The 26,379-nt window shown below is 42.6% G+C and overlaps 2 protein-coding genes across 3 annotated transcripts in view; one reads left to right on the top strand and one right to left on the bottom strand.

The window, feature by feature from the left end:
* LOC112247479 (synapsin-2) overlaps positions 1 to 26,379 on the top strand; it is a 215,159-nt gene that overhangs the window by 136,486 nt on the left and 52,294 nt on the right. The gene's annotated exons all lie outside the window — the stretch shown is intronic.
* Positions 1,500 to 25,005, bottom strand: LOC112247481 (metalloproteinase inhibitor 4). Its single transcript, XM_024416254.2, has 5 exons — positions 24,501 to 25,005; positions 11,586 to 11,683; positions 7,610 to 7,721; positions 2,592 to 2,716; positions 1,500 to 2,146 (listed from the first exon to the last, which is right to left on the bottom strand). Exons 1-5 carry the CDS (start codon positions 24,652 to 24,654, stop codon positions 1,949 to 1,951), a joined length of 687 nt encoding a protein of 228 aa, XP_024272022.1. The 5' UTR covers positions 24,655 to 25,005; the 3' UTR covers positions 1,500 to 1,948.

The raw sequence follows: 26,379 nt of genomic DNA, 5'->3' as shown, positions 1-26,379 counted from the left end.
CTTGGCTTTTCTAACTGCCTGTGTATAATGGTTTCTAGCTTCCCTGAACAGCTGCATATCACGGGGGCTGTTCGATGCTAATGCAGAACGCCATAGGATGTTTTTGTGTTGGTTAAGGGCAGTCAGGTCTGGGGAGAACCAAGGGCTATATCTGTTCCTGGTTCTAAATTTCTTGAATGGGGCATGTTTATTTAAGATGGTTAGGAAGGCATTTAAAAAAAATATCCAGGCATCCTCTACTGACGGGATGAGATCAATATCCTTCCAGGATACCCCGGCCAGGTCGATTAGAAAGGCCTGCTCGCTGAAGTGTTTCAGGGAGGGTTTTACAGTGATGAGTGGAGGTCGTTTGACCGCTGACCCATTACGGATGCAGGCAATGAGGCAGTGATCGCTGAGATCTTGGTTGAAGACAGCAGAGGTGTATTTAGAGGGGAAGTTGGTTAGGATGATATCTATGAGGGTGCCTGTGTTTAAGGCTTTGGGGAGGTACCTGGAAGGTTCATTGATAATTTGTGTGAGATTGAGGGCATCAAGTTTAGATTGTAGGATGGCTGGGGTGTTAAGCATGTTCCAGTTTAGGTCGCCTAGCACGAGCTCTGAAGATAGATGGGGGGCAATCAGTTCACATATGGTGTCCAGAGCACAGCTGGGGGCAGAGGGTGGTCTATAGCAGGCCGGCAACGGTGAGAGACTTGTTTTTAGAGAGGTGGATTTTTAAAAGTAGAAGTTCAAATTGTTTGGGTACAGACCTGGATAGTAGGACAGAACTCTGCAGGCTATCTTTGCAGTAGATTGCAACACCGCCCCCTTTGGCTGTTCTATCTTGTCTGAAAATGTTGTAGTTTGGAATTAAAATTTCTGAATTTTTGGTGGTCTTCCTAAGCCAGGATTCAGACACAGCTAGAACATCCGGGTTGGCAGAGTGTGCTAAAGCAGTGAATAGAACAAACTTAGGGAGGAGGCTTCTAATGTTAACATGCATGAAACCAAGGCTATTACGGTTACAGAAGTCGTCAAAAGAGAGCGCCTGGGGAATAGGAGTGGAGCTAGGCACTGCAGGGCCTGGATTCACCTCTACATCGCCAGAGGAACATAGGAGGAGTAGAATAAGGGTGCGGCTAAAAGCAATAAGAATTGGTCGTCTAGAACATCTGGAACAGAGAGTAAAAGGAGGTTTCTGGGGGCGATAAAATAGCATCAAGGTATAATGTACAGACAAAGGTATGGTAGGATGTGAATACAGTGGAGGTAAACCTAGGTATTGAGTGATGAAGAGAGAGATATTGTCTCTAGAAACATCATTGAAACCAGGAGATGTCATTGCATGTGTGGGTGGTGGAACTAATAGGTTGGATAAGGTATAGTGAGCAGGACTAGAGGCTCTACAGTGAAATAAGCCAATAAACACTAACCAGAACAGCAATGGACAAGACATATTGACATTAAGGAGAGGCATGCTTAGTCGAGTGATCAAAAGGGTCCAGTGAGTGGAGAGGTTGGTTGGGGGTCACGGCGAATTAGACAGCTAGCCAGGCCATCGGTAGCAAGCTAGCATAGGATGCAGGTCTGTTGTTAGCTTCATAGTCATACATACATAGTGACAGGACAGACCTCATCCCTAAATCAGAGGGAGTAGGAGATACAAGGAGCCTCTGGACTCTGGAGAACTAGTCAGGAAATAGGAAGAGATATTCTGTGTCTGGTGCTCCGATCATGTGCTCCTCTGAAAATCAGAAACTCAGCAATCCTACTAAACGTTGTTTTGGATGTTGGAAACTGTAATATTGATAATTCCATGAGAAAACAGCGACTCAAGTTTCCCAGTCAAGCATGTATGAATTTCCAAGTAGCACATGAATGCAGCAGTAGTACTCAGTGCCCCTACCCCTCTTCTCTCTCTGTCCTGGAGTAAAGTAGCACCTCCCTAACCCCAATCCTACCCCTCTCAGGGGTCTGACATGTCCATGAAGTCATTCTCTGGTGGTGGGCTGCTCCGGTACCAGTTGCAGGACGAGTCTGAGCTTTTGATGCAGGCATACTGTCTGGCCTGCTCCCCACTCAGACTGTTAACCAGCAGCCAGTCAGTCCAAAGACACTCATTATCCGTAGTGGTGGCACAAGGCACTGAGTAGCAGGTAGCAATCTGAGGATAATGACAAGGGGTTTGGGTTAGGTTGTTATAGTGGCAATCTGGGGACAACAACCAGGTTATGGTGGCAATCTGGGGACAACAACCAGGTAATAATTGTAATCTGGGGACAAGAACCAGGTAATAATGGCAATCTGGGGACAAAAACCAGGTAATAGTGGCAATCTGGGGACAACAACCAGGTTATAGTGGCAATCTGGGGACAAAAACCAGGTTATAGTGGCAATCTGGGGGCAACAACCAGGTTATAGTGGCAATCTGGGGGCAACAACCAGGTTATAGTGGCAATCTGGGGGTAACAACCAGGTTATAGTGGTAATCTGGTAACAACCAGGTTATAGTGGTAATCTGGGGACAACAGGAAGGGGTTTGGGTTATGTTATAGCTTACTGTGAGAGAGAGAGAGAAAAACAAAGACAGTGAGACATTGAGAACTCACCTTGCAGTCACAGCCCATCTGGTATCTGTAGTTGAGGTTCTTCTTCTGCGACATGGACAGGTTGTCCCAGGGTTCTACCAGATCACACAGTCCAATGGACACCTTCTCATCACTCCACATACTACCTGCAGGACAACACAGACATCTTCCCATCACTCCACATACTACCTGCAGGACAACAGAGACACCTTCCCATCGCTCCACGCACTACCTGCAGGACAACACAGACACCTTCCCATCACTCCACATACTACCTGCAGAACAACATAAATTGGGTCAACACTGTAAGCCAATGAAGGTACAGTATGTGTTGTAGAGTGCCTGCAGAAAGTATTCATACCCCTTGTCTTATTCCACATTTTGTTGTGTTACAGCCTGAATTCAAAATGGATTCACACAATAGCCCATAATGACAAAGTGAAAACAGATTTTTTATGTTAGCAAATTTATTGAAAATAAAATACAGAAATGTACATAAGAATTCAAATCAAATTTATTTATATAGCCCTTCGTACATCAGCTGATATTTCAAAGTGCTGTACAGAAACCCAGCCTTAAACCCCAAACAGCAAGCAATGCAGGTGTAGAAGCACGGTGGCTAGGAAGAACTCCCTAGAAAGGCCAAAACCTAGGAAGAAACCTAGAGAGGAACCAGGCTAGAATTCACATCCATGAGTCAATACTTGTTAGAATCACTTTGGGCAGTGATTACAGCTGTGAGTCTTTCTGGGTAACTCTGTAAGAGCTTTGCAACCTGGATGGTACAATATTTGCACATCTTTTTACATTTCTTCAAGCTCTGTCAAATTGGTTGTTGATCATTGCTAGACAGTCATTTTCAAGTCTTGCCATAGTGTTCCAAGCTGATTTAAGTCAAAACTGTAACTAAGCCACTCAGGAACATTCCCTGTCTTCTTGGTAAGCAACTCCAGTGTATATTTGCCCATGTGTTTTTGGTTAATTTCCGGTTGAAAGGTGAATTCACCTCTCAGTGTCTGTTGGAGATGCAAAGTGCTCCAAATTTAATCTACATGTACCATACAGGTTTTCCCTTAGGATTTTGACCGTGCTTAGCTCTATTCCGTTTATTTGTATCCTAAAAAACTCTCCAGTCCTTGCAGATAACAAGCATATCCATAACATGATACAGCCACCACCATGCTTGAAAATATGAAGTGTGGTACTCAGTGATGTGTTGTGTTGGATTTGTCCCAAACATGACACTTTGTATTCAGGAGATTAAGTTAATTTGACATGTTTTTAGCAGTTTTACTTTAGTGCGTTATTGCAAACAGGATTCATGTTTTGGAATATTTGTGACTCGTTTCAGGAAACTATGCGTATGTCACGGGTTACTACTTCACAGTAGAGCCATTTGAATGTAAACTTGTTTTTTTTATCAAAATGTGTTTTTTGGCAGAAATTCCTTCTGGAACTTTCATGTGCCTTAATAACAGACTTGTATGCCATCTGTAAATACAAATAAAATTGTTAAATTAGAGCCTAGTTGGTTTAGCCACAGAAAAAGGCAGCCACCTTCCCTCTAGCCATTATTGGCTGAGATGATGAGTGGGCTGGACATGCCGAGAGAGAGGTTCGGATTGGTCTGCCATATAGCACACTTCGGTCAATTTGAGCTGGTCAATATGTGTATGTGTCTAACGCAGCTTTATTTTTATGTATCACATAGTAGAACTGCATAAGTGTTGCTCGCCATTTTCTGGAGAACCGAGTTCTGAAATCAGTGGAATTAGAGTATGATAGCTAAGGAGATGGAGAAAACACTAGATCTTCAAACTAAGGGTAACCATGGCATCTGTGACAGGGAGAAACACCCATCCATGATGTATCCGGGTAAGATAGTTTAGCTAGCTACATTTTCAGATATTACTTGTTTCTTATTTTGACAGAAAGTAATTTTCATTTCAAGTTAAAGTGTACTGTTAGCTAGCTAGCTAATGTTAGCTGGCTGGCTGGCTCGCTAGCTAACGGTACGTGCATGATCTTATTATTCGTATCTCAGAGCCATTAGCTTTGCTAGTTAAATCCTAATATTATCTAGCTAACATTGAACCTGGTTGGTTAGCTACCTGCAGATTCATGCAGGGTAGTAACGTCATGAGTATGGTTCATTGTTTAGCTAGCTAGCTACATGTCTTAACAAGAATCTGTTTCAATAGAATGTCACTGCGACAACTGTAGATAGACATAGCTGGTAAATGCGCTCTGGCTATCTACTCCAATTTCAGAGCACTCTCGTCTGAGTGTGTCAGAGTGCAGAATAACTGACTAATTTACGAACACTCAACACCAGTTGAATATGGCTGGTGTCAGTAAAAGTTGGTAAAAAAGCGTAAATTGTAAATGTAAGTAAAGGAATGGAAATAAGAATATATAAACTCAATATATAAACTCTAAACTCAACTCTCTAGAGACAGCAGGAGCGGTAGAGATACTCTGAATGATCGGCTATGAAAAGCCAACTGACATTTACTCCTGAGGTGCTGACCTGTTGCACCCTTGACAACCACTGTGATTATTATTATTTGACCCTGCTGGTCATCTATGAACATTTTAACATCATTTTTTGGCGATACCGCTATCCAATATTTTCCTTGCACAAAAAAACAATACCGATACCCATAATTTACAATTTTTGCGGCCTATTAAGCATTCTATTACAGTTAAATAGTTAACACACACACATGGACACAGCGTTCTAAGGCATTGTATCTCAGTGCAAGAGGCGTCACTACAGTCCCTGGTTCGAATCCAGTCTGTATCACATCCGGCCATGATTGGGAGTCCCATAGGGCGGCGAACAATTGGCCCAGCGTCTTCCGGGTTTGGCCTTGGTAGGCCGTCATTGCTAATAAGAATTTGTTCTTAACTGACTTGCCTAGTTAAAAAAAGGTTACACACACACACCACACTGACCAAAAAGTTATTTTGTTGTCATTTATGTATGTCCCCATTACCAGTAAAACATAATCAAAACCTATTTCTTTCACTTACTTGCTGTGCTGTTTCACTGTTCATTTGTTCAGTCTTTTCATTCTCAACCAAAATCCGTGGCCTCTCTTCCTCCATGTGCACTGTCACTGTGTCCATTTCCATCTTGTCCAGCTGAGTATGTAACATTTCATGTAAACCCTGTTTTTTGTCTGCATCGAAGTAGCTGTCCTTGTACATAGCATCGAGCATAGTGACGACAGTAAAGCATGGTGGCGACACTTGTTCACAGCCTACGTGGGCAGTTTTGTTGCCAGGGCAAACTGTTGTCAAGGGCAACTGTTTCATTCGCCAATGTGGGCCAGTACAAACTGGTTAGCTTAGCATTGGTGAAGTCAGAATGGGAATGCGCACTCCACTGTTCGGTGGAGTGCACTCCACAGAATCGGTGGCGTTGGAATTAGAATACAAATACTACACTGAACAAAAGTATAAACACAACATGTAAAGTGTTGGTCCCATGTTTCATGAGCTGAAAATAAAGATCCCAGAAATGTTTCATATGCACATAAAACTTCTCAAATGTTGTGAACATTTGTTTACATGCCTGTCAGTTTTATTCAGCAGACGTTTCAAGGCCATCACACGTCTGCTGCAGGTGCAGTTGATGAGCTTATTTCTCGAGTCAGTTGTTCGAATGGAGCTAGCTAGTGTGTTCATGTTTCCAAGTTTCAAACATGTTCTCAAATGCCATTGAAATGGCAGCAGCAGTATGACAACCAGCATATTCATGAGCATGCAATATGACTTTCCTCAGTACGAAATCCTCGACGGCCCACTGTGCTGTCAGACTCAGCATGCTCATGGGGCTGATATTGCTGGTCCAAATGTCAGTCGTGAAGCTAATAGCAGTGACGCTATTCCTGTGTAACTCCGGTAGAGAATTTTTATTTTTATTTTTTTAAAACAGGTACGGTAGAGGTAATATGATCCTTGACTTGTCTCTCAAAGCACTTCATGATGACAGAAGTGAGTGCTACAGGATGGTAGTCATTTAGTTCAGTTACCTTTGCTTTCTTGGGTACAGGAACAATGGTGGCCATCTTGAAGCATGTGGGGACAGCAGACTGGGATGGGGAGAGATTGAATATGTCCGTAAACACACCAGCCAACTGATCTGCACATGATCTGAGGATGTGGCTAGGGATGCCGTCTGGGTCGGTAGCCTTGCGAGGGTTGACACGTTAAATGTCTTACTCACGTCAACCACAGCAAAGGAGAGCCCAAAGTCCTTGGTAGCGGTCCGTGGCAGTGGCACTGTGTTATCCTCAAAGCCGGTGAAGAAGATGTTTAGCTTGTCAGAAAGCAAGAAGTCGCTGTCCCTGACGTGGCTGGTTTTCCCTTTGTAGTCCATTATTGTCTCTATACTGATGTTTTGCCTATTTGTAGTATATAGTGTTGAGTCATCTGTATAAACCATGCTACCTTATATAATGTTACTTACCCTACATTATTCATCTCATATGCATACATATATACTGTACTCTATATCATCGACTGCATCCTTATGTAATACATGTATCACTAGCCACTTTAACTATGCCACTTTGTTTACATACTCATCTCATATGTATATACTGTATCTTGCCTATGCTCCTCTGTACCATCACTCATTCATATATCCTTATGTACATATTCTTTATCCCCTTACACTGTGTATAAGACAGTAGTTTTGGAATTGTTAGTTAGATTACTTGTTGGTTATTACTGCATTGTCGGAACTAGAAGCACAAGCATTTCGCTACACTCGCATTAACATCTGCTAACCATGTGTATGTGACAAATAAGATTTGATTTGATTTGATACTCTTTATCCCCTTACACTTGTGTCTATAATGTAGTAGTTTTGGAATTGTTAACTAGATTACTTGTTGGTTATTACTGCATTGTCGGAACTAGAAGCACAAGCATTTCGCTACACTCGCATTAACATCTGCTAACCATGTGTATGTGACAAGGAAAATTTGATTTGATTTGTTCTATCTTCTTATGAAGCAGTACTTTACCTGACAGCAGGTAGTGGACCTTGTTGGAGTCTAGTTTGACTCCACACAGGGAGGAGAAGACAGGTGTGTACACATACTGGATGTCCTTCACCTTCTCAAAGCCTTTAAACATCTACAGGGTGGAGAACAAAAACATACCTTTAGTGTTGCACAGTGCTCCAACCAGGGCCTAAAATGATCAGCCAAAAATTACACCAACAAACACAATAAATGTAGTATTATTTTGAAGTAAACCAAAATATCACAGTGGTAACACGACTCAAGTCATGTTTGTGCCTGTGAGATTGAGAGTCTGACTAGAAGCCATGTTCTATTCTCTTCCCTAACAGTTGAAACTCAAACATTGAAAAACAACCTAGCTTGTGAACAAAACAATGTAAATAGCCAAGAAACACAAGGACACTTCAGTAGAATTTCGTTTCAAGTAAATTAGACCAACTTTTATACCTGTGAGTAGCACTTCTAAAAATGTATCTTTCACTCAGCTCTTCAGGTATGCACAGCCCCCAACGAGGTGTTGCAGCGCTAGGTGGGATAGGCTATATAGGATTCGTAATTCTTTGACTTTGTGCGATTACATTACTAGCTATGAAACAAAAAAGCAGAAATACTTTGAAAACAGCTACAGCAGCATTTATTTTACTGTAAATGTGATCAAACTTGACTTTTTATTCAGAAATGTGAGTGAAATGCGCGCACTGTGGAGCCTTGACGACCTACAAATGTGACTGGTGAAATATACATTTTACCTGCCAATGCCAAAATCTAGCTGCATTTGGCGATGGCGGGTGTTGAATTAAGGTACCCTAGAAACCTCTAGTTTTGCACAGTGCTCCAACTATAATCTACATGTACCATACAAACCTCTGGTGTTGCACAGTGCTCCAACTATAATCTACATGTACCATACCGAAGGGGAAATCATTTCAGTGCATCTGTATCAAACATACGTTTGTACTGTGAAATGCATTCCAGCTGTGATCAGTTACATGTTAATGTTGAGCCAAGAATGACTACTTTTGTAGAAAATATTGAGTTACATTTTAATGTTTAACCAATAATTACTACTACTGTACAAAGTAATAAGTTACATGGTAATGTTGAACCGAGAATGAATGACTGCTTTTGTAGAAAGTTATTCATCTTTTATTTTATGCTGTCTATGTTATGAAACATAGGAGCACCACTCTGGGTCTCTGGTACAAACTGTTTTGTTTATAGTCACATGTGCCGAATACAACAGGTGTAGACCTTACCGTGAAACGCTTACTTACAAGCCCTTAACCATCAATGCGGTTCTTAAGACAACAGAGTTAAGAAGATATTTACTATATAAACTAAAGTGAAAAATATAATGAGGCTATACACAGGGGGTACCAGTACCGAGTCAATGTGCATGTATACAGGATAGTTGAGGTAATTTGTACCTGTCAAAAGTTGACACTTCTACTCATTCCAGGGATTTTCTTTATTTTTACTATTTTCTACATTGTAAAATAATATTGAAGACATCAAAACTATGAACTAACACATATGGAATCATGTATTAACCAAAAAAGTGTTAAACAAATCAAAATATATTTTATATTTGAGATTCTTCAAAGTAGCCACCCTTTGGCTTGACAGAGTGTCTTGGCATTATCTCAACCAGCTTCATGAAGTAGTCACCTGGCATGCATTTCAATTAACAGGTGTGCCTTGTTAAACATTAATTTGTGGAATTTCTTTCCTTCTTAATGCATTTGAGCCAATCAGTTGACAAGGTAGGGGTGGTATACAGAAGATAGCCCTATTTGGTAAAAAACAAAGTTCATATTATGACAGCTAAAAAAAAATTCAAGGACTTGCAGTTGCAAAAACCATCAAGCTCTATGATGAAACTACCTCTCATGAGGACCGCCACAGGATAGAAGGACACAGAGTTACCTCTGCTGCAGAGGAAGAGTTCATTGGAGATACCAGCCTCAGAAATTGCAGCACAAATAAATGCTTCAGAGTTGAAGTAACAGACACATCTCAACATCAACTGTTCAGAGGAGACTATGTGAATCAGGCCTTCGTGGTCAAATTGCTGCAAAGAAACCACTACTAAAGGACAGCAATAAGAAGAACAGACTTGCTTGTGCCAAGAAACACGAGCAATGGACATTCGACCTGCAGAATTCTGTCCTTTGATCTAATGGATCCAAATTTGAGATTGTTAGTACCAACCGCCATGTCTTTGTGAGATGCAGAGTAGGTGAACGGATGATCTCCGCATGTGTGGTTCCCACCGTGAAGCATAGAGGAGGAGGTGTGATGGTATGGGGGTGCCTTGCTGGTGACACTGTCTGTGATTAATTTAGAATTCAAGGCACACTTAACCAACATGGCTACCAAAACATTCTGCAGCGATACACCATCCCATCTGGTTTGCACTTAGTGGGACAATCATTTGTTTTTCAAGATGACAATGACCCAACACACCTTCAGGTTGTGTAAGGGCTATTTGACCAAGAAGGAGAGTGATGGAGTGCTGCCTCAGATGACCTGGCCTCCACCATCATCTGACCTTAACCCAATTGAGATGGTTTGGGATGAGTTGGACCACAGAGTGAAGGAAAATCAGCCAACAAGTGCTCAGCATATGTGGGAACTCCTTTAAGACTGTTGGAAAAGCATTTCAGGTGAAGCTGGTTGAGAGAATGCCAAGAGTGTGCAAAGCTGTCATAAAGGCAAAGGGTGGATACTTTGAATAATCTCAAATATAAAATATATTTCGATATGTTTATAATTTTAGCCTACAATATGTGTTTCCACACACCTAGGCCTAGGCTATGGATGTATTCAAGACAAGGTCATTTTTATTGATCTCAATTTGTCAGTGTCAAAGTAGTCTGCCATTTTGATCATTTGTGCAGTATTAAAAAAGATTCTGCCAACCCTAAGCTACTAAAAATGTTCCCCATGTGTGCAACTATAAGTGACCTGTACTCTACTGCTCTATGTCAATACGCAAATGTGATGATATGCATGCAATGCTTTATTATAAAGGTAATATTTTGTCTCATGTGTTCCGGTACATCAGAACTCACCAGGTCATCCCCCTCTAGCGCTCACTTTTTGTTCTGGCACCTCCCCATTTATCATTTAAGCACTGGCTGTAGATAAAACTGCAGGTTAACCTTTATTAAATGTGATGCAGAATCAAGGTTTTCCTTGGACTCACCTTGATCAACTTTTAGTAGATACAGTACCAAGGTTCTACTGGACTCACTTTGATTAACCTTTAGTAGATACAGGACTAAGGTTATACTGTAAATAAAGCTGTCGATGAAGTACCAAGGTTCTACTGTAGATAAAGCTGTAGATATAGAACCAAGGTTCTACTGTAGATAAAGCTGTAGAACAAGACCAAGGTTCAACTGGACTCACTTTGATCAACCATTTTTAGATACAGGACTAAGGTTATACTGTAAATAAAGCTGTCGGTACAGGACCAAGGTTCTATTGTAGATCAAGCTGTAGATGCAGGACCAAGGTTCTACTGTAGATAAAGCTGTCGATACAGGACCAAGGTTCTACTGTAGATAAAGCTGTCGATACAGGACCAAGGTTCTACTGTAGATAAAGCTGTAGATATAGGACCAAGGTTCTACTGTAGATAAAGCTGTAGATACAGGACCAAGGTTCTACTGTAGATAAAGCTGTAGATACAGGACCAAGGTTCTACTGTAGATAAAGCCGTAGATACAGGACAATGGTTCTACTTTAGATAGAGCTGTAGATATAGGACCAAGGTTATACCCTAGATAAAGCTGTAGATACAGTACCAAGGTTCTACTTCAGAAAGAGCTGTAGATACAGGACCAAGGTTCTACTGTGGATAAAGCTGTAGATACAGGACCAATATTCTACTTTAGAGCTGTAGATATAGGACCAAGGTTCTACTGTAGATAAAGATGTAGATACAGGAGCAAGGTTCTACTGGACTCACCTTGATCAGTTTGATCTCATATTGGATCATCTTCAGGTAAGGAGAAGTGCTGTTGCCAGGAGACACAACCTTTTCCCCAGAGACCTTTGCTCTGATCACTGAGAATAAAGAGAGGATCTGATTAGCATTACGATCCAGTCCCCTTCTGTTTTTTCCACATTTTGTTACATTACAGCCTTATTCTAAAATGGATTAAATAAAACATATTCTTCATCAATCTTCACACAATACCCCATAATAACAAATCAAAAACAGGTTTTTAGAAATGTTTCCAAATGTGTTCAAAATAATAAATAACATAAATTCCTTATTTACATAAGTATTCAGACCCTTTGCTATGAGACTTGAAATGGAGCTCAGTGTCACGCCCTGGTCTTAGTATTTTGTGTTTTCTTTATTTATTTGGCCAGGCCAGGGTGTGACATGGGTTTATTTTGTGGTGTGTTTTTGTATTTGGGTTTTTCGTAGGTTTTGGGATTGTGGCTTAGTGGGGTTTTCTAGTAAAGTCTATGGTTGCCTGAGGCGGTTCTCAATCAGAGGCAGGTGATTATCATTGTCTCTGATTGGGAACCATATTTAAGGCAGCCATATTCTTTGAGTGTTTCGTGGGTGATTGTTCCTGTCTCTGTGTTAGTTTGCACCAGTTTAGGCTGTTTCGGTTTTCACGTTACGTTTATTGTTTTTGTATTGTTCGTGCTTCATCTTCATTAAAGATGTATCGAATTAACCACGCTGCATTTTGGTCCGGCTCTCTTTCACCCAAAGAAAACCGTAACACTCAGGTGCATCCTGTTTCCATTGATCATCCTTGAGATGTTTCTACAACTTGATTTGAGTCCACCTGAGTCCATCAAGGAACCCACCAGATACAACCCCAAATCCGTTAACATGGGCACCCTCATAGACATTATCCTGACCAACTTGCCCTCCAAATACTCCTCCGCTATGGGTCCCGCTCATCACTGTCAAATGCTCCCTAAAGCACTTCTGCGAGCATGCCTTTCTAATCGACCTGGCCCGGGTATCCTGGAAGGATATTGACCTCATCCCGTCAGTCGAGGATGCCTGGTCATTCTTTAAAAGTAATTTCCTCACCATCTTAGAAAAGCATGCCCCGTTCAAAAAATGCAGAACTAAGAACAAATATAGCCCTTGGTTCACTCCAGACCTGACTGCCCTTGACCAGTACAAAAACATCCTGCTAGCTTTTTCAAGCATAAATTTGCATCCTGTAGCTCTAACTCCAAAAGGTTTTGGGACACTAAAGTCCATGGAGAACAAGAGCACCTCCTCCCAGCTGCCCACTGCACTGAGGCTAGGTAACACGGTCACCATTGATAAATCAATAAGCGTTTCTCAACGGCTGGCCATGCCTTCCTCCTGGCTACTCCAACCCCGGCCAACAGCTCCGCCCCCCCCCTCGCCCAAGCCTCCTCAGCTTCTCCTTCAGCCATATCCAGATAGCAGATGTTCTGAAAGAGCTGCAAAACCTGGACCAGTACAAATCAGCTGGGCTAGACAACCTGGACCCTCTCTTTCTAAAACTATCCGCCGCCATTGTTGCAACCCCTATCACCAGCCTGTTCAACCTCTCTTTCATATCGTCCGAGATCCCTAAAGATTGGAAAGCTGCCGCGGTCATCCCCCTCTTCAAAGGGGGTGACACCCTAGACCTAAACTGTTACAGACCTATATCCATCCTGCCCTGCCTATCTAAAGTCTTCGAAAGCCAAGTTAATAAACAGATCACTGACCATTTTGAATCCCACTGTACCTTCTACACTGTGCAATCCGGCTTCCGAGCCGATCACGGGTGCACTTCAGCCACGCTCAAGGTATTAAATGATATCATAACCGCCATCGATAAAAGACAGTACTGTGTACTTCATCGACCTGGCCAAGGCTTTCGACTCTGTCAATCTCCGTATTCTTATCGGCAGACTCAATAGCCTTGGTTTTTCTGACAACTGCCTCGCCTGGTTTATCAACTACTTTGCAGACAGAGTTCAGTGTGTCAAATCGGAGGGCATGTTGTCCGGACCTCTGGGGGTCTCTATGGGGGTACCGCAGGGTTCAATTCTCGGGCCGACTCTTTTCTCTGTATATATCAATGATGTCGCTCTTGCTGCGGGCGATTCCCTGATCCACCTCTACGCAGACGACACCATTCTGTATATTTCTGTATATTTCTCCAACTGCTCATAAACGCTAGTAAAACCAAATACATGCTTTTCAACCGTTCGCCGCCCGCACCCGCCCACCCGAGTAGCATCACCACCCTGGGCGGTTCCGACCTAGAATATGTGGACAACTATAAATACCTAGGTGTCTGGCTAGACTGTAAACTCTCCTTCCAGACTCATATTAAACATCTCCAATCTAAAATCAAATCTAGAATCGTCTTTCTATTTCGCAACAAAGCCTCCTTCACTCATGCCGCCAAACTTACCCTAGTAAAATTGACTATCCTACCGATCCACGACTTCGGCAATGTCATCTACAAAATAGCTTCCAACACTCTATTCAGCAAACTGGATGCAGTCTATCACAGTGCCATCCGTTTTGTTACCAAATCACCTTATACCACCCACCACTGCGACCTGTATGCTCTAGTCGGCTGGCCCTCGCTACATATTCGTTGCCAGACCCACTGGCTCTAGGTCATCTATAAGTCTATGCTAGGTAAAGCTCTGCCTTATCTCAGTTCACTGGTCACGATAACAACACCCACCCGTAGCACACATTCCAGCAGGTATATCTCACTGATTATCCCCAAAGCCAACAACTCATTTGGCCGCCTTTCCTTCCAGTTTTCTGCTGCCAGTGACTGGAACGAATTGCAAAAATCGCTGAAGTTGGAGACTTTTATTTCCCTCACCAACTTTAAACATCAACTATCTGAGCAGCTAACCGATCACTGCAGCTGTACATAGTCCATCTGTAAATATCCCACCCAATCTACCTACCTTATCCCCATACTGTTTTTATTTTATTTACTTTTCTGCTCTTTTGCACACCAGTATCTCTACTTACACATCATCATCTGCTCATTTAACACTCCAGTGTTAATCTGTTAAATTGTAATTATTCGCTCCTATGGCCTATTTATTGCCTACCTACTCAAGCCTTTGGCACACACTGTATATAGACTTTCCTTTCTCTACTGTGCATTTGACTTGTTTGTGTTATTGGCTTGTTTGTTTACTCCATGTGTAACTCTGTGTTGTTGTCTGTGTCACACTGCTTTGCTTTATCTTGGCCAGGTCGCAGGTGGGATTTGTGCTTACAGCCCAACACCGTGCAGGATGTTTGGCATTTGCCAGAGAACACCAAGATTGGCAAATTTGCCACTGGCGCCCTGTGCTCTTCACAGATGAAAGCAGGTTCACACTGAGCACATGTGACAGACGTGACAGTCTGGAGACGCCGTGGAGAACGTTCTGCTGCCTGCAACATCCTCCAGCATGACCGGTTTGGCGGTGGGTCAGTCATGGTGTGGGGTGGCATTTCTTTGGGGGCCGCACAGCCCTCTATGTGCTCGCCAGAGGTAGCCTGACTGCCATTAGGTACTGCGATGAGATCCTCAGACCCCTTGTGAGACCATATGCTGGTGCGGTTGGCCCTGGGTTCCTCCTAATGCAAGACCATGCTAGACCTCTTGTGGCTGGAGTGTGTCAGCAGTTCCTGCAAGAGGAAGGCATAAGATGCTATGGACCGCCCATTCCCCAGACCTGAATCCAATTGAGCACATTTGGGACATCATGTCTCGCTCCATCCACCAACGCCACGTTGCACCACAAACTGTCCAGGAGTTGGCGGATGCTTTAGTCCAGGTCTGGGAGGAGATCCCTCAGGAGACCATCCGCCACCTCATCAGGAGCATGCCCAGGCGTTGTAGGGAGGTCATACAGGCATGTGGAGGCCACACACACTACTGAGCCTCATTTTGACTTGTTTTAAGGACATTACATCAAAGTTGGATCAGCCTGTAGTGTGGTATTCCACTTTAATTTTGAGTGTGACTCCAAATCCAGACCTCCATGGGTTGATAAATTTGATTTCCATTGATCATTTTGTGTGATTTTGTTGTCAGCACATTCAACTATGTAAAGAAAAATTATTTAATAAGAATATTTCATTCATTCAGATCTAGGATGTGTAATTTTAGTGTTCCCTTAATTTTTTTGAGCAGTGTATATATATAATATGACATTTGTAATGTCTATTGTTTTGAAACTTCTGTATGTGTAATGTTTACTGTTCAATTTTGTTTATTTCACTTTTGTATATTATCTACCTCACTTGCTTTGGCAATGTTAACACATGTTTCCCATGCCAATAAAGCCCCTTGAATGGAATTAGATAGATAGATAGATAGATAGATAGATAGATAGATAGATAGATAGATAGATAGATAGATAGATAGATAGATAGATAGATAGATAGATAGATAGATAGATAGATAGATAGATAGATAGATAGATAGATAGATAGATAGATAGATAGAATTCCTGTGCACCATAGACGGTATCTGAAGTGTCTTGGTGTACCCTCTGAACATTGGTGCTTACATTTTTCAGATGAATGACAGACATTTTTTATATTGTTCGCTCTGTCTTCACATTAAGCCTGAGAACAAATGTATAAACATCAAACTCAACAAATGAATCAGTGTCCTTGTCATGTTCACAATGATGGGCTGTCAGAGCCTTTAAAGTAATGAAAATTAGTATGCAGAGTGTGAGCCTGGTCCTATAGAGATGGTAATGAAGCTGCAGATTGAGATTCAGTAGTGTGTTACTGTTGCTTTCCCACTGGCTCACCTTCAACTACTAGTCTACAGGGCTGTGTTGGTCTACAGGGCTGTGTTGGTCTACAGGGCTGTGTTGGTCTACAGGGCTGTGTTGGTCTGCAGGTCTACCGGCTGTGTTAATCTACAGGCCTGTGTTAGTATACAGGGATATTTTGGTCTACAAGGCTGTGTTAGTCTACAGGACTGTCTTGGTCTAAAGGGATGTGTTGGTCCACAGGGCTAACAACTCTGTAGTTTAGACCTATACTAATTCTGTAGTTTAGACCTGTAGTAACTCTGAAGTAACTCTGTAGTTGGACCTCTAGTAACTCTGTAGTAACTCTGTAGATTAGACCTGTAGTAACTCTGTAGTTTAGACCTCTAGTAATTATGTAGTTTAGACCTGTAGCAACTCTGTAGTTTAGACCTGTAGTAACTCTGTAGCTTAGACCTGTAGTAACTCTGTAGTTACACCTGTAGTAACTCTGTTGTTAGATCTGTAGTAACTCTGTTGTTAGATCTGTAGTAACTCTGTAGTAAATCTGTAGTTTAGACCTATAGTAACTCTGTAGTTAGACCTGTAGTAACTCTGTACATTACACCTGTAGTAACTCTGTAGTTAGACCTGTAGTGACTCTGTAGTCAAACCTGTAGTAACTCTGCAGTAACTATGTAGTTTAGACTGTAATAGCTCTGTAGTAACTATGTAGTTAGACCCGTAGTAACTCTGTCGTAACTCTGTAGTTAGACCTGTAGTATCTCTGTAGTTTAGACCTGTATTAACTCTGTAGTTAGACCTGTAGTTAAACCTGTATTAACTCTGTAGTTTAGACCTGTAGTAACTCTGTAGTTAGATCTGTAGTAACTCTGTAGTTAGATCTGTAGTAACTCTGTAGTTTAGACCTGTATTAACTCTGCAGTTAGACCTGTAGTAACACTGACGTTTAGACCTGTAGTAACTCTGTAGTTTAGACCTAGAGTAACTCTGTAGTTAGACCTGTTGTGACTCTGTAGTGACTCTGTAGTATCTCTGTAGTTTAGACCTGAAGAAACTCTGTAGTTTAGACCTGTAGTAACTCTGCAGTAACTATGTAGTTTAGACTGTAATAACTCTGTAGTAACTATGTAGTTAGACCTGTAGTAACTCTGTAGTTTAGACCTGTAGTAGCTCTGCAGTAACTCTGTAGATTAGACCTGCAGTAACTCCGTAGTTAAGACATGTAGTAACTCTGTAGTTTAGACCTGTAGTGACACTGTAGTTAGACCTGTAGTAACTCTGTATTAACTATGTAGTTCAGACCTGCAGTAACTCCGTAGTTAAGACATGTAGTAACTCTGTAGTTAGACCTGTAGTAACTCTGTAGTTTAGACCTGTGGTAACTCTGTAGTTTAGACCTAGAGTAATTCTGTAGTTTAGACCTAGAGTAATTCTGTAGTTTAGACCTAGAGTAACTCTGTAGTTAGACCTGTATTAACTTTGTAGTAACTCTGTAGTTAGACCTGTGGTAACTCTGTAGTTTAGACCTGCAGTAACTCTGTAGTTAGACCTGTAGTAACTCTGCAGTTACTCTGTAGTAGCTCTGCAGTAACTCTGTAGATTAGACCTGTGGTAATTCTGTAGTAACTATGTAGATTAGACCTGTAGTAACTCTGTAGTTTAGACCTAGAGGAACTCTGTAGTTAGACCTGTATTAACTTTGTAGAAACTCTGTAGTCAAACCTGTAGTGACTCTGTAGTCAAACCTGTAGTGACTCTGTAGTCAAACCTGTAGTGACTCTGTAGTCAAACCTGTAGTGACTCTGTAGTCAAACCTGTAGTGACTCTGTAGTCAAACCTGTAGTGACTCTGTAGTCAAACCTGTAGTGACTCTGTAGTCAAACCTGTAGTGACTCTGTAGTCAAACCTGTAGTGACTCTGTAGTCAAACCTGTAGTGACTCTCAAACCTGTAGTCAAACCTGTAGTGACTCTGTAGTCAAACCTGTAGTGACTCTGTAGTCAAAAACCTGTAGTCAAACCTGTAGTGACTCTGTAGTCAAACCTGTAGTGACTCTGTAGTCAAACCTGTAGTGACTCTGTAGTCAAACCTGTAGTGACTCTGTAGTCAAACCTGTAGTGACTCTGTAGTCAAACCTGTAGTGACTCTGTAGTCAAACCTGTAGTGACTCTGTAGTCAAACCTGTAGTGACTCTGTAGTCAAACCTGTAGTGACTCTGTAGTCAAACCTGTAGTGACTCTGTAGTCAAACCTGTAGTGACTCTGTAGTCAAACCTGTAGTCAAACCTGTAGTGACCCTGTAGTCAAACCTGTAGTGACTCTGTAGTCAAACCTGTAGTGACCCTGTAGTCAAACCTGTAGTGACCCTGTAGTCAAACCTGTAGTGACCCTGTAGTCAAACCTGTAGTGACCCTGTAGTCAAACCTGTAGTGACCCTGTAGTCAAGCCTGTAGTGACCCTGTAGTCAAGCCTGTAGTGACCCTGTAGTCAAACCTGTAGTGACCCTGTAGTCAAACCTGTAGTGACCCTGTAGTCAAACCTGTAGTGACCCTGTAGTCAAACCTGTAGTGACCCTGTAGTCAAACCTGTAGTGACCCTGTAGTCAAACCTGTAGTGACCCTGTAGTCAAACCTGTAGTGACTCTGTAGTCAAACCTGTAGTGACTCTGTAGTTTAGACCTGTAGTAACTCTGTAGTTAGACCTGTAGTAACTCTGTAGTTTAGACCTGTAGTGACTATGTAGTCAAACCTGTAGTAACTCTGTAGTTTAGACTTGTAGTACCTGTTGTTAGGTCTGTAGTATCTCTGTAGTTTAGACCTGTAGTGACTCTGTAGTTTAGACCTGTAGTGACTCTGTAGTTTAGACCTGTAGTGACTCTGTAGTTAAACCTGTAGTAACTCTGCAGTAACTATGTAGTTTAGACCTGTAGTGACTCTGTAGTTTAGACCTGTAGTGACTCTGTAGTTTAGACCTGTAGTGACTCTGTAGTGACTCTGTAGTTAGACCTGTAGTAACTCTAGTAACTATGTAGATTAGACCTGTAGTAACTCTGTAGTTAGACCTGAGGTAACGCTGTAGTAACGCTGTAGTTAGACCTGTAGTAACTCTGTAGTAACTATGTAGTTAGACCTGTATTAACTTTGTAGTAACTCTGTAGTTTAGACCTGCAGAAACTCTGTAGTTTAGACCTGTAGTAACTCTGTAGTTTAGACCTGTAGTAATTATGTAGTTTAGACCTGTAGTAACTATGTAGTTTAGACCTGTAGTAACTATGTAGTTTAGACCTGTAGTAATTATGTGGTTTAGACATGTAGTAACTCTGTAGTTTAGACCTGTAGTAACTATGTAGTTTAGACCTGTAGTAACTATGTAGTTTAGACCTGTAGTAACTCTGTAGTTAGACCTGTAGTACCTCTGTTGTTAACTCTGTAGTAACTCTGTAGTTTAGACCTGTAGTAACTCTGTAGTTAGACCTGTAGTGACTATGTAGTCAAACCTGTAGTAACTCTGTAGTTTAGACTTGTAGTACCTGTTGTTAGGTCTGTAGTAACTCTGTAGTTTAGAGCTGTAGTAACTCTGTAGTTAAACCTGTAGTAACTCTGCAGTAACTATGTAGTTTAGACCTGTAGTAACTATGTAGTTTAGACCTGTAGTAACTATGTAGTTTAGACCTGTAGTAACTCTGTAGTTAGACCTGTAGTGACTATGTAGTCAAACCTGTAGTAACTCTGTAGTTAGACCTGTAGTAACTCTGTAGTAACTATGTAGTTTAGACCTGTAGTAACTCTGTAGTAACTCTGCAGTTAGACCTGTAGTAACACTGACGTTTAGACCTGTAGTAACTCTGTAGGTTAGACCTGTAGTAATTCTGTAGTTTAGACCTGTAGTGACTCTGTAGTTAGACCTGTAGTGACTCTGTAGTTAGACCTGTAGTGACTCTCTAGTCAGACCTGTAGTGACTCTGTAGTTTAGACTTGTAGTAACTGTTGTTAGGTCTGTAGTAACGCTGTAGTTTAGACCTGTAGTAACTCTGTAGTTAGACCTGTAGTAACTTCGCAGTAGCTCTGTAGTTTAGACCTGTAGTAACTCTGTAGTTAGACCTGTAGTGACTATGACTATGTAGTCAAACCTGTAGTAACTCTGTAGTTTAGACTTGTAGTACCTGTTGTTAGGTCTGTAGTAACTCTGTAGTTTAGAGCTGTAGTAACTCTGTAGTTAAACCTGTAGTAACTCTACAGTAACTCTGTAGTTTAGACCTGTAGTAACTCTGCAGTAACTCTGTAGATTTGACCTGCAGTAACTCCGTAGTTTAGACATGGAGTAACTCTGTAGTTTAGACCTGTAGTGACTCTGTAGTTTAGACCTGTAGTGACTCTGTAGTCAGACCTGTAGTGACTCTGTAGTCAGACCTGTAGTGACTCTGTAGTTTAGACTTGTAGTACCTGTTGTTAGGTCTGTAGTAACTCTGTAGTTAGACCTGTAGTAACTCTGTAGTTTAGAACTGTAGTGACTCTGTAGTTAGACCTGTAGTAACTCTGTAGTTAGACCTGTAGTAACTCTGTAGTAACTATGTAGTTTAGACCTGTAGTAACTCTGTAGTAACTCTGCAGTTAGACCTGTAGTAACACTGACGTTTAGACCTGTAGTGACTCTGTAGTTAGACCTGTAGTAACTCTGTAGTTTAGACCTCTAGTAACTCTGTAGTTTAGACCTCTAGTAACTCTGTAGTTTAGACCTGTAGTAACTCTGTAGTTTAGACCTGTAGTAACTATGTAGTTAGACCTGTACTAACTCTGTAGTTTAGACCTGTACTAACTCTGTAGTTAGACCTGTAGTACCTCTGTTGTTAACTCTGTAGTAACTCCGTAGTTTAGACATGTAGTGACTCTGTAGTTTAGACCTGTAGTGACTCTGTAGTTAGACCTGTAGTGACTCTGTAGTTTAGACCTGTGGTAGCAATGTAGTAACTATGTAGTTAGACCTGTAGTAACTCTGTAGTAACTCTGCAGTTAGACCTGTAGTAACACTGACGTTTAGACCTGTAGTAAATCTGTAGTTTAGACCTGTAGTAACTCTGTAGTTTAGACCTGTAGTAACTATGTAGTTAGACCTGTAGTAACTCTGTAGTTTAGACCTGTAGTGACTCTGTAGTTAGACCTGTAGTAACAATGTAGTAACTATGTAGTTAGACCTGTAGTAACTCTGTTGTTAGAACTGTAGTAACTCTATAGTTAGACCTGTAGTGACTCTGTAGTTTAGACATGTAGTAACTATGTAGTTAGACCTGTAGTAATTCTGTAGTTTAGACCTGTATTAACTCTGTAGTTTAGACCTGTAGTTAAACCTGTATTAACTATGTAGTTAGTCCTGTAGTAACTCTGTTGTTAGAACTGTAGTGACTCTGTAGTAACTCTGTAGTTAGACCTGTAGTAACTCTGTAGTTTAGACCTGTAGTAACTCTGTAGTTAGACCTGTAGTAACTCTGTAGTTAGACCTGTAGTAACTCTGTAGCTAGACCTGTAGTGACTCTGTATTAACTCTGTAGTTAGACCTGTAGTAACTCTGTAGTATAGACCTGTAGTAACTCTGTAGTATAGACCTGTAGTAATTCTGTAGTTAGACCTGTGGTGACTATGTAGTGACTCTGTAGTTAGACTTGTAGAAACTCTGTAGTTAGACCTGTAGTGACTCTGTAGTTAGACCTGTAGTAACTATGTAGTTTAGACTGTAATAACTCTGTAGTAACTATGTAGTTAGACCTGTAGTAACTGTCGTAACTCTGTAGTTAGACCTGTAGTAACTCTGTAGTTAGACCTGTAGTAACTCTGTAGTTAGACCTGTAGTGACTCTGTAGTTAGACCTGTAGTGACTCTGTAGTTAGACCTGTAGTGACTCTGTAGTTAGACCTGTAGTGACTCTGTAGTTACATTTGTAGTTTATGCCTGTAGTAACTCTGTAGTTCGACCTGTAGTAACTCTGTAGTTTAGACATGTAGTAATTCTGTAGTTTAGACCTGTAGTGACTCTGTAGTTAGACCTGTAGTAACTCTGTATTTAGCCCTTTAGTGACTCTGTAGTAACTCTGTAGTTAGACCTGTATTATCTCTGTAGTTAGACCTGTAGTCACTCTGTAGTTTAGACCTGTAGTTTAGACCTGTAGTCACTCTGTAGTTAGACCTGTAGTAACTCTGTAGTTAGACCTTTAGTAACTCTGTAGTTAGGCCTGTAGTAACTCTGTAGTTTAGACCTGTAGTAGCTCTGTAGTTAGGCCTGTAGTAACTATGTAGTTAGACCTGTAGTTTAGACCTGTAGTAACTCTGTAGTTAGACCTGTAGTAACTCTGTAGTTAGAATTGTAGTGACTCTATAGTTAGCCCTGTAGTGACTCTGTAGTTAGATCTGTAGTGACTCTGTAGTAACTTTGTAGTTAGACCTGTGTTTTTAGGCTTGACAACAGACCTATTTTCATCACTTTTGCTTGCCTGGTGACTCAAACAGAATTCCTCCGCTGCTCTACTGTTCGCTTCGTACTTCAGTCTGAGACTGCCATCTTTGAAGTTGTTTGTCTTAACGTCAAAATGAGAGTTTTGCATAAAACAAAGTCATCAGCAATTGGATCATCTCTGACCTATCAGAGTATCAAAGCCAATGACACATTTTCAAACTGTCGCTTTACCCATGTCTATTCTGGTTTAGCCCAGCCCCATCAGTTTCTGGGATCAATCAGAACTGCTTGATTTTTTTCCATTCTAGAAATCGTCAGGGAGGTACTCAGATCCAGACTCATTGTGGAGAAGAAACTAACGTCTATGGGCATGGTGTAGTATTTGTCCGGAGCAAAGAGTTTTGGTTGCCAGGCAACACTTTTTTCTCCACATAAAGATGAAATCACAAGAACGCTTGTGTCAGAGAGCTCTCCCCTCTACAGTTATCTCTACTGGGCTGTATTGCAGAGTATGATCCAAATGTTATCCATCTCAAGACAAACCTTCAAATACAGTAGCTGTTTGACTTTCCAGTTTTCCTCTAACACTAAAGACATATGAATTTGTTTAAGGATATGTAGGAAAGTTATCTGGCAAACTCTTCAATGTTGTTATACCCCCTAGAACTCTTCAATCTGGTTCAGGAGACCCAGAGTCAAACTGAACTGTTGGCTTTGGCAGAAAGAGAGACCATTGTTTTCTGAGCAATTTGATGCTGTGGGTGGGCCTTCTGACTTTGATTGGGTTTTAGAGTGCATGTGAGAGTGCATGTGAGAGTACACGAGTGCACTTACTTAATATTTTTGAACGTGGCCATTTCCTCTAAGCTAAAACCATTTGATCAGATTAAATTAGGATGTTCCTGTGCTGTTAGTAGTATCAAACAAAACCAATAACAAGAACTAGATTAGCTTTCCTTGTAACAATCAGCCTATTAAATCCAAATGTATGATGCACAACAGTTTTCATAATTATAATAGTAGTAGCTAGTAGTGTTTTCTCACAGCTATTCAACAAAGGAAAGCAGAGAAAGACTCAATCATGGACAGTCTTACTGACAGTTGTGGCTGCTTTGTGTGATGTATTGTTGTCTCTACCTTCTTGCCCTTTGTGGTGTTGTCTGTGCCAATAATGTTTGTACCATGTTGTGTTGCTACCATGTTGTTGTAATATTGTGTTGCTACAATGCTGTGTTGTCATGTGTTGCTCCCTTGCTATGTTGTTGTCTTAGGTCTCTCTTGATGTAGTGTTGTGTTGTCTCTCTTGTCATGATGTGTGTTTTGCCCCCATCCTCGCAGGAGGCCTTTTGCCTTTTGGTAGGCTGTCATTGTAAATAAAACTTGTTCTTAACTGACTTACCTAGTTAAATAAAGGTCAAATAAAATAAAGAGAAAGACCATAGATTAGTCTAGATACTGGAAACACCAAACATTTCTGTCTCTGTAGTCTAGATACTGGAAACTCCAAACCTTTCTGTCTTTATAGTCTAGATACTGGAAACACCAAACCTTTCTGTCTCTGTAGTCTAGATACTGAAAACACCAGCCAGTCTTCACCTGCACTCCCTGGATGTGTATCATCCACCCAGACCAACACACCTGGCTAAATGAAGGTGTAAACAGGCCTTTACATGGATAAACATACCTATCTCAGCGCTGCAGAAGTGTTGCTGGGGGTGGGCTGGGTTGCAGCTGCATGCTTCCACCAGGTGGTCCAGTCTGAGGGCCAGCAGCAGGGTGAGGGTCAAGGTCAAGACCAGGGGGGTCAGGGACACACAACCAGGCAGGGGGATGCCCATCTCTCTCGCTCTCTCTCACCGACCAGAAAGACTCCTCTCTTCAGATCAGCGCCTTCTTTTTCACTTCCCTGGTTGCTCTTGTAGAAGAGATTCTATCTCAGAGAGACTGACCTGACTAACCTGGAAATCTATAGAGATCAGCTGTCTGTCTACATAAGCTGTCTACAGAGCTCCCACTGTTTCTGGTCCTGACTGGATTTCCCCTGGAGGATCAACACAGTATCAATCTATTTCATCTATCAGTCCTGTGTGAGAGATGAGAGGTTGCTAGAGAAACAACCTCACTACTACTGACTGTTATGTTCAGAATCTGCTGCTACTACCACCTATATCTCTGTCTCTCTCTTTTTCAGACTCACTCTTTCACACGCTCTCTCTCTCTCTCTCTCTGAATCCTTAGAGGGTGAAACTGGGAACCTCTTATGTACCCTACATCTTCGGACTGCCTCCCTCCTCCTCCCCTCTTCTCCCTCACTCCTCCTCCCCTCTTCTCCCTCCCTCCTCCTCCCCTCTTCTCCCTCCCTCCTCCCCTCTTCTCCCTCCCTCCTTCTCCCTCCCTCCTTCTCCCCTCTTCTCCCTCCCTCCTTCTCCCCTCTTCTCCCTCCCTCCCTCCCCCTCCTCTTCTCCCTCCCTCCTCCTCTCCCCCTCCCTCCTCCTCCCCTCCTCTTCTCCCTCCCTCCTCCTCCCCTCCTCTTCTCCCTCCCTCCTCCTCCCCTCCTCTTCTCCCTCCCTCCTCCTCCCCTATTCTCCCTCCCTCCTCCTCCCCTATTCTCCCTCCCTCCTCCTCCCTATTCTCCCTCCCCCTCCCTCTTCTCCCTCCCTCCTCCCCCTCTTCTCCCTCCCTCCTCCCCCCTCCTCTTCTCCCTCCCTCCTCCTCCCCTCCTCTTCTCCCTCCCTCCTCCTCCCCTCCTCCTCTTCTCCCTCCCTCCTCCTCCCCTCCTCCTCTTCTCCCTCCCTCCTCCTTCCCTCCTCTTCTCCCTCCCTCCTCCTCCCCTCCTCCTCTTCTCCCTCCCTCCTTCTCCCCTCTTCTCCCTCCCTCCTTCTCCCCTCTTCTCCCTCCCTCCTTCTCCCCTCTTCTCCCTCCCTCCTTCTCCCCTCTTCTCCCTCCCTCCTTCTCCCCTCTTCTCCCTCCCTCCTTCTCCCCTCTTCTCCCTCCCTCCTTCTCCCCTCTTCTCCCTCCCTCCTCCCCCTCTTCTCCCTCCCTCCTCCTCCCCCTCTTCTCCCTCCCTCCTCCTCCCCTCCTCTTCTCCCTCCCTCCTCCTCCCCTCCTCTTCTCCCTCCCTCCTTCTCCCCTATTCTCCCTCCCTCCTCCTCCCCTATTCTCCCTCCCTCCTCCTCCCTATTCTCCCTCCTCCTCCCCCTTCTCCCTCCCTCCTCCTCCCCTCTTCTCCCTCTCTTCTCCCTCCCTCCTCCTCCTCCCTATTCTCCCTCCCTCCTCCTCCCCTCTTCTCCCTCCCTCCTTCTCCCCTCTTCTCCCTCCCTCCTTCTCCCCTCTTCTCCCTCCCTCCTTCTCCCCTCTTCTCCCTCCCTCCTTCTCCCCTCTTCTCCCTCCCTCCTTCTCCCCTCTTCTCCCTCCCTCCTTCTCCCCTCTTCTCCCTCCCTCCTTCTCCCCTCTTCTCCCTCCCTCCTTCTCCCCTCTTCTCCCTCCTCCTCCCTCTTCTCCCTCCCTCCTCCTCCCCTCTTCTCCCTCCCTCCTCCTCCCTATTCTCCCTCCCTCCTCCTCCC

This window comes from Oncorhynchus tshawytscha, linkage group LG02 (genome assembly GCF_018296145.1).
Source record: "Oncorhynchus tshawytscha isolate Ot180627B linkage group LG02, Otsh_v2.0, whole genome shotgun sequence".
NCBI classification, from domain to species: Eukaryota; Metazoa; Chordata; class Actinopteri; order Salmoniformes; family Salmonidae; genus Oncorhynchus; species Oncorhynchus tshawytscha.
Note: the sequence above shows the minus strand (reverse complement) of the source record. Positions and strands in the feature narration are given on the sequence as shown.

Excerpts from the sequence above, each read along its gene's own strand:
- LOC112247481 (XM_024416254.2), bottom strand. The coding sequence starts at position 24,654 with ATGGGCATCCCCCTGCCTGGTTGTGTGTCCCTGACCCCCCTGGTCTTG. Across the intron at positions 11,684-24,500 it reads CTTCTGCAGCGCTGAGATAG|TGATCAGAGCAAAGGTCTCT; the intron begins GTATGTTTATCC and ends CTTTATTCTCAG. Across the intron at positions 2,147-2,591 it reads AGATGGGCTGTGACTGCAAG|ATTGCTACCTGCTACTCAGT; the intron begins GTGAGTTCTCAA and ends CATTATCCTCAG.